This window comes from Prinia subflava, chromosome Z (assembly GCF_021018805.1).
Source record: "Prinia subflava isolate CZ2003 ecotype Zambia chromosome Z, Cam_Psub_1.2, whole genome shotgun sequence".
Taxonomy (NCBI): Eukaryota; Metazoa; Chordata; class Aves; order Passeriformes; family Cisticolidae; genus Prinia; species Prinia subflava.
In genome coordinates this window covers 4,494,451-4,509,347 of record NC_086283.1, presented here as the reverse complement: position 1 = coordinate 4,509,347, position 14,897 = coordinate 4,494,451, and the positions used below count along the sequence as shown (strand labels likewise).

Genomic DNA, 14,897 nt, shown 5'->3' with positions numbered 1-14,897 from the left:
TATAAAATAATTACTAACTAAATACACAAAATGCTCTTTTTGCATTACAGTGATAATTTGCAAATTTTATAATTAAATTACTTTATAATCCAATCAAATAGCCTTCACAATTCCTCTGAAGAGCAGCCCTGCAAAATACAGGGCAGAGGATGTATCTTGTAATTCCAACTGAAAAGCAATAGTTATAGTTTAAGAATATTCTAAAGAATTCTATCTATAAAAAATAAGTTTCTTTTGTAAGTGGACACATATAGTATTACTTGGAAAAGACGAATCAAAACACCTTTATTTTCTTGTTCATCGGTGATATATCCATCATCAATTACAATGCTTTATTTTGGTGTTTTCTTCCCCTTTTATCCTTCATCTTCTCAGTCAACTTAAACAATACTTTTAGAAATGGTTATGTAAATACATCTCTCCCTGCACGTAAGTATTTGCAGTTCTTTTCATTTAGAACTAAATTGATCACTCTAAATTATCCATACAACCTCTGAAGTCAACGATGCGGTTGTACGATCAAGTCGCAACTGATGTGCTGGGAGAAATCAGAGAGGCAGCAAGGGCAGAAAACACAAGGGCTTTGGGTGACCTAAGAGGTGAAATGTTTGGATGTTCTCAGTGACTCTTCTACAGAGCAAGAAGGCTATAAAGGCCCACAAGGGTAAATGCAACTACTACTAGGATGGTACCGAGTGACATCTGAAGCAAAACCTTTCAGTAGAAGCTGTCTTCAACAGCAGCTGTAACTTACTCAGATTCAACTTATCTACGGGGAAATGCTTGCTAAAATAATCCAACATGAGGCACTAACCATCATAAAGTGGAGCTACGAAAAAAACAGCATGTTTTTTAAAATAAGCTAGAATTAGAGGTAAGAAAATTGTTGCCTTACAGACAGCAGAAAAGCTACTAACGAAGATAATACTGGAGATGCTTTGCTAATGCATACCTTCTATTGGGAAAGGCCTGATATAGTGAAAGAAGGCAGTATCACCAACAGCAAGCTAAAAGAGTTTACTAGAATTGAGAGGACATTAAAAAAGCTGAATTTATAAGCTGGAGAAAAACACAAGGACCACAAACTCCAGTAGTTTAGAGGTAAAAATACAAGTAGACAGGCAAAAACAGAAGTAGTAACTGGTGAAATGAATTCAAACCAGACAACTTCTTGCAACCGACTAGGAGCGCAAAATGCACCAGCCATTTCAGTGGGGTAAGGTCATGCTAGGGCAAGAAAAGGAGGTCTTAAAAGGCAAGAAGGCACTGTGAAGAGCTAAAGGAACTTTTAGAAAAAACAGTAAGTCTTATTTCAGGATCCTGGTGAGTGAGCATGTGCATATCCAGGAGCATGATGAAGCTTTGCAAAGGATCTGTCTGAAACTAAACTAAGCATAGAAGAGGTAGTCATCCCCAGAACCAAAATGAATTGCCAGAACCAAACTGGATCCACTCTGGGGAGCACAGGAGAATGAAACAGGTGAATTACTAGCTGTACGTGACCTTCACATAAGATTATTCTGGTATGTGAAGACATGAAGTTACAAACCAATCATTACTGCACATTTTGGGGAACTACATACAGACCTGTAATCTTGATGTCTGTACAAGCACAAATACAATCTAATTAACAGCTAGAATTAGTAAACACCTGCATAAACACTTCTGCTTGGGAAGAATCAAATACTGTTAAAAGAAGTTTCACATTTAAACCTTGGGCTTTCTGAAGCAGTCAATAAGCACATTCATAAGGGTAAGCCAACTGATATAGGTTATAATAGGGGTACTCAACAGGTTTTTAACTAAATCGTCACCAATGGTTTATCAGGAAGACGATGTTAGGTCCTCAGGTGGCTGCACAACCGCATGCAGAGACAGGAAACAGTGTACAATTAAATGATAGATGTCACAACAGAGAGAGGCCACAAAGGACACTAATACCACATTCAAAAGCAAAATGCAAGCTGATCAGTTTACTTCTCAGTACTTCTTACGCTCACATGCAGGGATTTTGAGAGGAAAGTGACACCAAGCATGAAAATATCACCTACAGTATTCACTACAGTTAACCATATACAAAAGTCAAATGCACTCAGTCCCTGGACTGAGCTGCTCCATTTCAATTCCAAACATAATCTCAGCAAGCTCTGTGAAGGAAAGGGCTCCACTCTTGAGATCACAGTGGAAGAAATATTATCAGTACTTGGCTTCTGGATGCTCTGTGAGCTGTTGGAGCCAAATCCAGAACACAGCTTTTAGTTAATGTGCATAAAATATTACATGGCAGCTCTGCCCAAATCTGCCAGTTTGACTTGTTTTCTCTTGACAAAAGATGGGTAATAACCTAATGTGGGAAGTCATCTCTGGTGTGAAGCTAATCATCAAGGGGGAAACAATTCAGATATAAAACACCCCATGCCTTCAACACATTTGAGGCTTCCTGAAGAGCACATTAATTAAGATCTAACAAATGAGATTTTCTGAATTTTAGGGAACAATACAAAGACAATGATGACAGAGTAAACAAATTCTTTCTAGTCTTTTGGTGCAGAATTTCTGTTTGTGAACACGACACAGCACACTTCAAATAACAGGTGAATTCATTGAAATATTTTAGGGAAAATATTTAAGATCTCATAATAGAAACTTAAAGGCAAGTACATCAGTTTTAGATTTTATTCAAAAGATATCATCTTTGGATATAAAAGATTTTAAGTGACACCAGGGATAGAAATTAAGCCAAGTCATCTATACTATACAAAGTGTGCAGAGGGGTTTTTGCATTATCAACTTTGACCATGCTTGGCAGGTGAAGTAAGATAGGATCACAGCGTAAGAAAATGTGTAACTTGTCACTTTTCCTAACATGTATGAAGCCTGGGAACTATCTTTCTATAACAAATAAGATTGTGTTTTAAACGTGAAACACAGTTGTGACTATTTTTGAATGTTCTTTGTACATATACGGCATTGGGCACTTCTGCCCAAGGCACAACTCAAACCTTATGATACTTGCTTTGTAATCTTCTTGTAATGTTGGAAATGTCACCTCCTTTTTTTACAGTACACCATTAACTACTGTAATTGAAGTTACAGTACAGGATTTTCAATTTTGCGTACAGGATTTGATTTAAAATATTTGACTCAAATACGTGACCTGGTGTAGTGAATGGTGTCCCTGCCCACTGCAGGGAGGCTGGAACTAGATGATCTTTAAGGTCCCATCCAAGCCAGGGCTTTCTGTGTTTCTACTTACAATCTACCAGTTCACATCCCTGAATATAATCTCGATACACATGTGTTTCATGAAACACATACAAGATCAGTGCCAACAAAGACTGCAGTGTCTAGAAGCCATCAGCCAGAGCCAGCTTTACACTAGCCAACATCAGCTAACAACCCCTGTGGTTATTGCTTATTTTGGTAACTGCAGTTCTACAGTGCTGTAATCACACATCAGGAAACTTCCGGCAAATCTTTGCAGGACCACAAATACAGAACCCAAAAGCTGCACATTCCCCACCCACAAAACTGAGTCTATAGCACTTCATCAAAACCAGACTGACATTTATGCTAGTAAGTAGCAACTGAGTAAATTTAGCAAGGGCTTGTCTATCCAATTATTCTGAAATAAGTATTTTGGATTTGTGGAGCTGTCTTTTTTCTGAAACAAAATGACATCTCATTAAACGATTTTTAATATTTTCATTTTATTAGATTAATGAAGAAGGCACTCATTCTGAACCAAGACTAATACACAGTTAACTGTTATTCCGTATGATGCCATTGCTCCTCTCCTTTGCACTAGTTTTAGGGGGTTTTTTGTTGCAGATAAGCCTTAAAAGTAGAGACTGTATTTACAAACCACACAAAAAAACAATGCATATCAGTAGAAGAGCTCATAAAACTTTGAGAAAGTTGAAATGCAAATTGTAAAACTAGGTAAGATATAACATGTGACCTCCAAACACGTGTAAAGTTCACACTGACATTCAACCACCCTTGGGCATGACAAGGCCTTACATTGGCTATCTGTTCACAACTCTTTTGTTCAAATAAACAGCTTTTGTCTGTAGAAAAGTAGATTTTCCCAATACTCAAACAATTTTTTATTGTATGTGAAATAGTTTCTTCCAAAACATATTCCACACCCAATCTGAATATGATTTCAATGGCATAGATTTACAGAACAAACAGACCTATGGATTTATGTGGTATTAGTTTTGACTTTTATTCCACAGCACAAGAAAAATGCACACAATTGTGAAGGTTTACAGTTTGGCTAGCACACGATGTGTTCACATCTTGCAGTACGTGGCATTTTTCTTCAACTCTCAGTTCCTATAGCCAAGAATATTACAAGGGAATTTAAACCTCTACCCAAGTCTGTAGGCTTAATAACTGTAAAGGGAAAGCTTGTGAAAATGTGGATCGGTTGTTCCATGCAGACTCAGAAATTGGAAGGTAAACCAATTTTCTTTTGATTTGCAGGATTTTTCTTGAAAACGGCTGCAAACAACCAGAGTTCTGGAAGAGGAGTTGGAAAATTCACTTACCAGCAGCAAATTGAAGACTCTCTAGTACGTGAAGATGTAACTCACCTGATCTTATTAGAATTTAATTTCTCTTTACTGGCCCTTTGTTTACAGGCTGATCTCTCAATAGAGAGAAAGAAGCAGAGGAAAAGGAGAAAGAATGTACAATCTCATCCAGTGGAATGCTAGCTGGTGTAGCAGGGATGTACTACAGCAAAAGCTGAGGGGCACTTTGTTCTCAAGATTTTTGCAGTGGTCACTTCAGGCCAAGGATGCTGCTACTCAGCACTGCATTGCAGACCTTCTCAGACTTGGATTTCTTACATCTGAACCCTGTGCCAATGAACCAGAATGACACCATGCACGAGAAAATCCAACATCCCTATGGCAGGAAAGAACAGGCTGAAGCAACAGCTTCAGTCAAACTCAAAAGGCAAATATGTCTCCTATAACTCACAGAGTTTAATGACAAGGCCTGTTACTGGTATTTTGGATCCAGGGTTGTCTACAGATGATTTGGAAAGGTGTAACAACAAAGGCATTGCAGAAGTAAAATACCAAAGACTGGTACTGGGAGCTCTTAAGGACTGAAAACTGGGAATAAACAAAGGGACACAACAAGTCAGAAGACAACAGTGCAAATGAGTGAGGCAGGACCACATGCATGATAGAAATGGCATTTGAATTAATTGGCTTTTTCTTCCTCATGGCATCACTACATTAACCATAGTACTGGATGGTGCCGTGCAAGGAAAAACTGAGGTGTGTTGTTTGCAGGACCCCTGATTCACCTGTTGCAGAAATAACATTTCTAGTTTCCAAGGAAGGAAGCAGGGAGGGAAGGTGCAGGACAGAAAACAATGTAGCTGCAGAGGAATTGCATTCTGTGCAGCCTTCTGGTACCAAATTCTGCCTCAAGTTGAACTAATACCTGGGACCACATTGTCATAGGTAATGCCATTGCACTCTCTGTTTTTCATATGGCTGATACAAAATGTAAATACAAAAGGCAGCTGCAACAGGAACTTTACTTCAAAGGACAAAGCTAGCATTTTATTTTTCATTAAATTACTTTTCTATGTTCCTAAGAACTTAAAATACTAGATATTTGCTCTTCTTCAAGAGATGCACCTTGAGAAGACCACCAAACAAACTGGTTTTTTGGTAACTCCTAACCAGAGTAGTTAACCCTTGCATAAGAAAAGGGTTTATTCAACCAATACCTGAGCAGGATCTGAACATGTATAATGCAGTACAGGAGCAGGATATTATATACAACCAAAAATCCAACTTCAAAACAAAAATCCAACCTCCTATTGCTAATAGCTACCATGTCAGCTGGATGCAGATCACTTTGGAAAGCTATGATTAGTCATACAGGAAGTGTCTTGTAGAAAAGAGTTCTCGTCTGAACTGCTGAAATCAATGCTTTCTTATCCACTGAGATAATTCTACATTTTTAAAATGGAGGCCACATCAATTTCTTCCTTAAACAGCTTTCTAGTGTTCCGAACAGCTTTCTGAAGGAAATGAGTGAAATAAGAGCTTCTACTCAACCTGCAACCATCATATTTATGATTTTAAATTGTCTCTCGCCACTGATTTAGGTAAGCAGTGACTGTTGTAACAAGTCAGAAATCCAGCTCCCATAACAAAGTAATACAGCTTTAATTTCCAGCAGCAGAGAGGAACCTGGTGATTTAAAAGAGTCAAAAAACATTTACTGAGAATTTCTCATCACTAAGTCTTGAAAAAGACAACTCTAAAGAAAAATATGAGGCAAAATAACAGCCTCTAAAGCCTACATACCTTTACATACATAGACAGATAAACGGATGCCTTGGCTTCTTAACAGTCTGAAATTCAGTACCAGCTGACATCAACACCATAGGCTTGTCTTCCAGAAGTCATTGCTTCTATAGATAATGCAAAGACCAAGGAGACCAGCAGTACTCACAGGCAGGATGCACAAAAATTTCAGACCCACAGCACTATGCAGGTGCTGTGTCTTAAGTTGTGCTCTGACACTGCAAATACTTTGTGAAGCAATGTGAACAAAAGTGGTACAACATGTAAATGTTGCCTTACAACACCATATCCTAACAACTGGGCAAATTTTCAGCCTCCTGTTAAAAAAAATTCAAAGCAAGACTAATTGCCATGAAGCACTATTAAATTTCAGCTCAAGCATTGCTTTTTAAAAAGTAAACAAATAAGACAGTTTTTAAAAAACTGGTTTTGTGAAATTTACCCTTGTGTAATACTCACTTGCTTACACAGTACCATATAGCTCTGCACTATACAGCTCATTATTTGTGCCCTCATATACACTCAATAAGCACATAAGTCAGTAGTTGCACAAAAATCAATCATTACCTAGCTCAATGAAATTTCAGTTTCTGATATATTATTGCCGATTTTCTTTGGTCATCAAACCCCCAAAAAACTACCATAATCGTTGGTATGCAGGAATGTTTTAGTTGATGTATGAAATTGCTCTTTGTTTTGCACACCCCTTCATTCTTCCATCCACAAAATAATGGCAAAAGTAGCTACACAAAATATATTCCCTCTTCAGACAACAGCTCAAAAGCTTCGGTAATGTGAACATTTCTACAATGACCATAACCTACCTAAACTGTGACTTTGGAAGGGAAGAAGGAAGTTCAGTTTTCATTCCTATTTGTCTTGACCTCTATCCTAAATAGACAGATGGTTATCAGCACCAGATGTAACTGTTTCAGAATCAGGAATCCTGTCCAATAGGAATCAGACTCTGGCTGTCAATACTTTTCAAAAGGCTACAAGCACCACCCAGAATGCAATAAATCTTTTTTATTTACAACCTTTGCTGGTTTCAAACCAGCAAGATACTGTCCACATCTTCTACCCCTTTTACCCATTCTATAAAGCACAACTTCACAGAACATGTGGTGTTTGAGAAATCCAGAACCCCAGATATTAGTATGCATGGGACACAGAAAAATCCTCACGGGGGAAAAAGGTAAACTGCATACAGTCCCATCCCAAAGTATGGGGAAAAAATACCACCATCTCCTAATACAGAAGAAATAACTACCCATTCAGTAATTTCTCAATTTCTTCACCTACACAGCTAAGTGTTCCCTTACCACTAGACTAGAGCTGGACATCTCAGAAGATCAAGGAATGCACAGACTGAAGAAAGAGTTTGTGGGTACAGCTGTACTGCAGGGTGAGCGTGATGCTGAGAATCTCGGGCCAATCTGCAGTCTGCATTCCTGGCCCTGAGAGCTGCATTGAAACTGCAGCCTTACACTGTCTTAAGTTTGAGGTTTGAATGCTCAGAAGATCTGCAAAAAATAATTACTAAAAGCATCAAGGAATGCAAAAAGCAAGTTCCAAAATGGACAAATTCTCAGCTAGTGCAAATCACCAGAGATCACTTGATCACAGATCACGACTAGAAGCAGATACACCAGTAGAGACTTAATTTACAAGCTCACTTAATTTGCATCACAGCTTAAAATGATCAAACCCCAACTGATCTTGCACTAGAACAGGACCTGTACAGTACAGAAACCTTTACTTTACAAATTAAATACTTAAGAGTTACATAGCATGCTTACTAGAAAGCATTAATAAACCTTCCACAGCCTGTACATGTGTGGTGGTAGAAAAAATATATCTGGTAGACATAATTTTAAAAAAGGTAATTAATATCAACGGCAAGGCGTCTTAAAAGGAGTTTCAAAAACCAGTGCACTTACCAACAACCAACCAACCTTATTTTTGAAATGTCCACACACAGGAGCTTTAACTGCAATATGCTTTCCAAGCTTTGGGCATAAATTTTCTAACTAATTCAGAGGCTGCAATAATACATAAGTACTGTCTGCTATCTCAATATGAATTTTAAAAGCTTTGTAATTTTTTTTATTTTTACTTTGAAATGATAAACATTCAATAAAACATCTGCAAGGGCTTATACCTTGCCCTGTTGACAGAAAACATAACTCTGCATTTGGCCTGAGAACAACAATGATGGGGGCTCAATTACTCAGTAATGCACTGCTGTGCACCACCTCATTTAATTATAACACAGGGCACTATTAATACCAAAATACACTTTTATTTGAACAGGAAAGTCCTAAAAAAATGAAAAAAAAAATCAAGAAATATGGACAATATGTTTAATCTTAAAATGTAGAGAGAGTTTAATCAGTTCCAACACCGCCAAATTAAATAAAGCCCTTGTTCAATTGCCTGTCCACAGTTCATAAAATCAATTGCTTTCAAAACCCGGAAGATGCATCAACTTTCAATCAGTGACAAATATAAATGAGCAAAAAACCAGCGGAGTTTTCTGTGACATAGTATGTATGGTAAATACCACAACTGAGAAACATTTTAAGATGCGTATAAAAACCACAAATTTTTGTGGAGCTGTATTTTTTGTTTGCATTAACAACATACCTTTTAATCAAAAATAAGTGTAAACTGGCCTATATTTACTGATTTCAGTGGAACTAGGCTGTTCCACAACAGGTCCAGGATGGGCAGCAGTTTATACTATGCTCCAACACACTCTATCAAAAAATAAAAAAAAACATAAAAGAAAACACTCCCATGCTTTTCTCTCCAAAAATGAGATGTACTGTTACAGGTGAAAGACTGTAACAGATACATATTAAAAACATTCTGATACGCAGTTAAAAAAAACCAAACAAACCAACGAACAAATCAAACCAAATAAAACCCCCCAAACATTTGTATATCAACAGTCTAGACAGACTATCATCTCGAAGTCTAAAACATCAAAAATCACAGGATCTACTTCTCACTCCGTATGTTCTTCCCTCCTCCAGTTTCAGCTAATTCTTAATTTAACTCATTCAAACATCTCTGCCACAGAAAGTCAAAATGATAATGTCAAATTTAAAAAAATACAGAAGGTGTTAAACATAGCAATACAGTGCCGGATTACATGGCAGTGTATTAGGAGCTAAGCTGAATACCAAGCACCTCACCCAGACAATGTTCGAATACAAATAGTAACTTTCTTCCCTTAGTTATTTTATCCATCTGCAACAGTATATTTTGTTTTTCTTACAAAAGGTCCTAAAGTTTTTTTACATGTAAGATCAGGATTTGACATTTAGAAGACACATACAAAACCCATGTCTGCCGACCTAATCTGTCACAACTGCCAGTGTCAAATATAACAGCATTTAATTTTATAGTGAAAAGGCATCACATGTTCCCCCCTCCACATACATTGTCGTGGTTTATACATCTATGTTTACCAGTATGCTTAAATCGGCCTTTCTTAAGTAACTGAAATATAAAGCAGGTATTACCTTACGCCCATCACTTGCATGGCAGTTCACATTTAAAGGAGTCAATAAAGCCATCAGCTTTTCTTCATTACCACTCCTGTAAATGAGGAGAAGATTATGGAAAGGGTGGAAAAAAGGGCAGAGCTCTTTGATATCCATCTCCTTAGCAAGTCTTTTGCAAAGTATCATATATTGAAATTCGTACTGTGGCAGGGAGAATGTTGGATAGCTAAAGAATCTTCTGAACATTTCGAAAACAAGGGTAAATACAGAAAAGAATTTGCAGTTAAATGTGTTGCAAAAGATCATACAAAAACACCTCAATTTCTCTCCTTAACATCATATTTCCCTTTTCTAATTCTACAGATCCTCTGAAAGCCATTTGTCGAAATAAATGTTCTGAATTTAACATATTTTCATAGCATATGGCCCATAACATTTGAAACAACTATATACCAATACCCCAAATTTTTTTAGAAGGGTTAACGGTCTATATAAAATGGTCTTGTGCAGTCAGAAGGAATGAAAAGCACCTTGCAATATACAATTGAACTTCACACTTTTTGTATAGGCTTTCTTATGCTCTGCTCTGATAAAACCTACTTTCAAAATACATCCTATAGTAGCAGTAAAAACCCAAAGAAAAGAAAGATTCCAATATTTAAATTGCCCCTAAAAAGAACAGTCACAAAACAATAAAGAGGATTTAAGCAGCTTATAGCAAAAACTCAATATTAACCTTATAACTACCATAGTGGGGGATTTCAATTACATAAACAGGCTTTTACATTTGTACCAGACTAAAGTCTGAAGAGATTTATGCTAATTAAGTGGTTTGCTTGCAGCATTTCATGGAAAGGCAATGACAAAACAGTACTATTTTAAAAACCCCTTTTGCTCGCCTGCTTCCACCCCCAAAATATGTTTTATATTCTAAGCAGCACTCACCTAGCAGCTTCCAGGAGTTCGTCCTTCTTGTATTCACCTAAATGATTGCAAAATATCATGCTGTTAGCATTTGGCAGAAGACAGATTAAGAAATGCAGTAGGAAGCAAATACAGAATTAAAACAGAGAAGAGGAGAAAAAAAGCCCACACCCCGCTGGGTGATGGAGCTGTGACGTTAGCCAGCTTGTGGAGGCAGTATCACCAGTACCTTGGAGACGGGCAGCAAATTGACGCATCTTCTTGTCCAATCCTCAGATGGAAAGGCTTTCTTCGGACAACCAATGACTGCGAAATCTTGTGTCCAGAAACACAGTCCCGCTGATAACAGCATGTCAGCTGAAGACAATGTCCCCACCCCCTGCCCTATTCAGTATGTCACATTATACTTGGGAAGCATAATAAATTCCAAGACAAAGCAAGGCAGTGCGGCTTTTGAAAAGGTACAAATTACCAGTCTCCAAGGCTCTCACCTGCCTATTTGAATGGTAATATTACACCTCACTAAGTTCTTTAGAAGAGCAGGGATTATTTAAAGAAAAAATCCAGGTATTATCATCAGCCACTTTCCAAAAAAAACACGTTTGAAATAAAAAACACAGACAAAAGAGGATGAACTCTGCAACAGATTTTGCTACGAGACTCTGAGATTACAGATAACCACGAGTAATGTTAAAGCAACATTTACATCTGAAGTCTCAAGTTAAAATAGACAACTCACAAGGGTTGTTGCAGCACAGGATTAAAACTGCATGTTAGTATTTTAAAAAGAGCATGGAACAAGATAACCCATGGAAGTAAGACAATATTCTACAAAGCTGAATCATGATGATATTGTGCAATACAAATGGAATGTAATTTCAATCCAGAAATTAGAAAAATAGCTTTTTAGCAGCTTTATGCAGTCACAGAACAGAGTGTATCCTAGACCCAAAAGGTAGAGGGTTTGAAAAACATACTGTATACCATCTGCCAGAGAATTAAAGCCTCTAACCACAATGCTATAAGAAAAATAGGAAGAAGCAGCTGTCATGAAAGAAGAAAAAAAAACCCTTTGTGCTGCCTCCGATGTGTAATTGTAATAAGCCTCCAGTGAAACCCTCCTTACACGTGAGGAAAGACACTGGGCCATGGAAAATGCCAGATCGGACGGCAGGTAAGATGGAAGGTTCACCATCCCTTAACAAACAGCTGTAATGTGCAGGAGGAGGGTTGGAGTCCCCATCCATCACTAAGAGCTTGGTCCTCCCCCCACCATGGCTCCTCCAGCTAACAGCAGAGGGTGACAGGAACCACAACAAAACCAGCCTTCTCCTTAAGGAGTCTCCACTATTTCAGCATCCTGCCTTCACACAAGGAGGAGGACAGTGAGTACACACAGCCATGCACTTCCCTTCCATTCCCTTGGATATAAACAGGGAATTTTCAAAAGCAGTATCTAGATCTCATCATACTCGTGACTTTTCACTGGTGTGTTTAACTGCATTCTGAATGATATTCAGCTTTGGGAATTCACAACAACGTGCATCAAGAACTTCCATCATGCCACTCACTTGATGGGTCTCCTAACAGAACTGTTCTGTGTTGCTGAACCCCAGCAATGGAGCAGGTAAGTTCAAAGCAAAGGTGAAACTGGTTAATTCAAATATTGGCCAGGAAGGTTAATCTAGCTTTTAAAAGAATTTGTCTGTGTTAAGGAAAGCTTCATCATGAGACAAATCAAATGATACAGAAATATGATTGTCTTTGACATGCTACCACTCTCCAGCTTCATCAGAAAGGGGGCCTGTCCACCAGAGGCAACAGCCTTTTCTAAGCCATGGTACATGGTTCCTCTTCTTTTATTTTAATGAAGATAAAATACTAGGCACAGTTGTGAGTGTTTCAAATCAATGGTAAGTGAAAAGCTCTGGCCAGCATGTGAGGAAGAAAAAAAAGACTCTTTATTACTCTTGCATTGTTTGTGCGACAATCTCAAACAGCTGGATTTCCTGCAGTAGTTATTGGCCTGTATTGTATCAACACTTTAGAGACCTAACCAGACTAAAATACCTCTTTGCATATCCTGGTTTGGCAATGCAACTGGCAGTCCTAACCAGGCTTTTGAACATACTAGGTGTACAGAAGTGTAAAAACATTTTTCCTTTGTGCTCAGTAAGTTCATATTTTACCACACAAAAGCTGTTTCCTCTAATACTTTGATTAGCAGAAGCATTACTGTCCAATGAAAAAGGAAAACTGTGGCTCTTGATTAAGAAATATCCACCCTGTATGCCTAATTAGATCAGTTAGTTTTACTAAGCAGTAGTTTTTAAAAAGAGGTATTTACAGATAGGGTTGGAATTCATACATGCAATCTTGAAATTCATCATGGTTCTCCCACATTGATTAGGATTAGGAAAATATTATCCTGTAATTGGCTAACTTTATTACTCCCAAAGAGCCACTGTATTTTGCAAATCAAAACCTAAAATCATATAAGCACTTAAGAGTACGCCACCAGGTTTGCTAAAAAAATAAAGATCAAGTGAGCTCCACAGGCTCTTTGGGATGAAGAGAAACCCTTTGGCCACTCAAGCACCCAGCTGGTGGAATACCACAGAGCTGAGAGGGTCTGGCTGATGGCACTAGGGAGAAGCGGGTGGCACTGGCCGCAGGACTGACTGCTGCTGGCACAGGCTGGGCTCCCACCAGAGGGCTCTGCCAACACAGCTAACGCCGCTTGGCTACACAGCTTATCAAAAGCCATCCTGCAGCAATTGGCCACAGCTACCTAATAAAATATTCATTTGCAAGCATTTGAAAACAAACCATGCGTGCATGGGCAGAGATGAATTTCAAGTTCTAAGCAGAAGTACAGGAACACAGATCATCAACCTCACATAATACTTCTGTTCACACAATGTCAAACTGACTTTAACTAAGCTAATCACATCTCTTAAAGAGCTCCTTTGGGCAGGTTAGAATTTATAGTTCTGCAAAAGGGCATCTGCATGCCAGGTAGCCCAGAGACAGCTGACCTGGGAATTTCTTAAGGCAAAGATAATGTGTGAAATGAGGAGAGGAGAACACCACAGCAAAGAAGTGTCCCTGTTTCCTATCTCATCAGACAAAAGCTGGTAGGTAAGCAGAGACCACTCAGTGGTATTCACTGCATCTGATCAAGTTCACTGTCTACAGCTTGCTCAGCATTCTTTAAATGAAGTTCTCTACTTGATCCCAGCTCCAGATCACACCACTGCTGCTCCATTTATGCTGAACTAGAAAGTCACCACTGTTAACCACAGATAATCAGTGCCTCAGATCACAGCTACCATCAGGCAAGTAAGTATTTCTGTTCCCCCCCAGGAGAAAACCAGTTACCTCCAAGGTCAGCTGCAGCTACACTGTCACTGCTGCGTCTGGCCCTGCATTCTGCAGTAGCTGATTAGCAGCAAATGCTTATTAACTATCAGACATCAGTGGCTGCTTGCACCTGGTGGTTGAGCAGATCAGTAGCTGGAAGCTGGGAAAAAACAACTTAATGAATCTATCTTTACACACAAATAACCCTATTTCACTCTCTCCTAAGTGTCTTGAAATTTCAACTGCATATTGAAAGCTGAAAAACCTATCTGAATGCATGGCATAAATCAACAGTGCTTTTTCAATGCATCTACACTCAAAACCAAGGTGAATTGCTTCCTATCCCTCCATACACATCTGCTAATGCAGAAACCAGCCAGACCTAAAATGTCAAGCTGGACAACGCAGGTTTTGCCTTACCATAATATCATGTCAGCTTTCCACAACGAAGACAATTTCCTAAAAAATAACATCATGCAAATTAAACCCAGCCATTACTTACTGTTGTCAATGGCAACATATATTGAGAACAAAATGGATTAACCACATTCTCAACCAAACTGAAAAACTAAAGAGGTTTTCCCATATGAAGTTGTACATCGTATGGAATTGCAATTATAAATTCAAAGACCCAGAATACTTTAAAACACTGAAAATTTTTACACTACACAATGGTACCTGTTGGGGGTTAGATTTGGTTTTTTTTCTTCTCACAGAATTTTTTCCCATAAGTTTCCAAAAGCCTTGATGACTA

At 38.3% G+C, this 14,897-nt stretch overlaps 1 protein-coding gene across 1 annotated transcript in view; it reads right to left on the bottom strand.

The window, feature by feature from the left end:
* TNKS (tankyrase) overlaps positions 1 to 14,897 on the bottom strand; it is a 127,758-nt gene that overhangs the window by 51,840 nt on the left and 61,021 nt on the right. Inside the window, exons 4-5 of the mRNA XM_063421721.1 lie at positions 10,802 to 10,838; positions 9,875 to 9,950 (exon numbers count right to left, since the gene is read on the bottom strand). Coding sequence (XP_063277791.1) covers positions 9,875 to 9,950; positions 10,802 to 10,838 — 113 coding nt within the window. The remainder of the gene's footprint in view (positions 1 to 9,874; positions 9,951 to 10,801; positions 10,839 to 14,897) is intronic.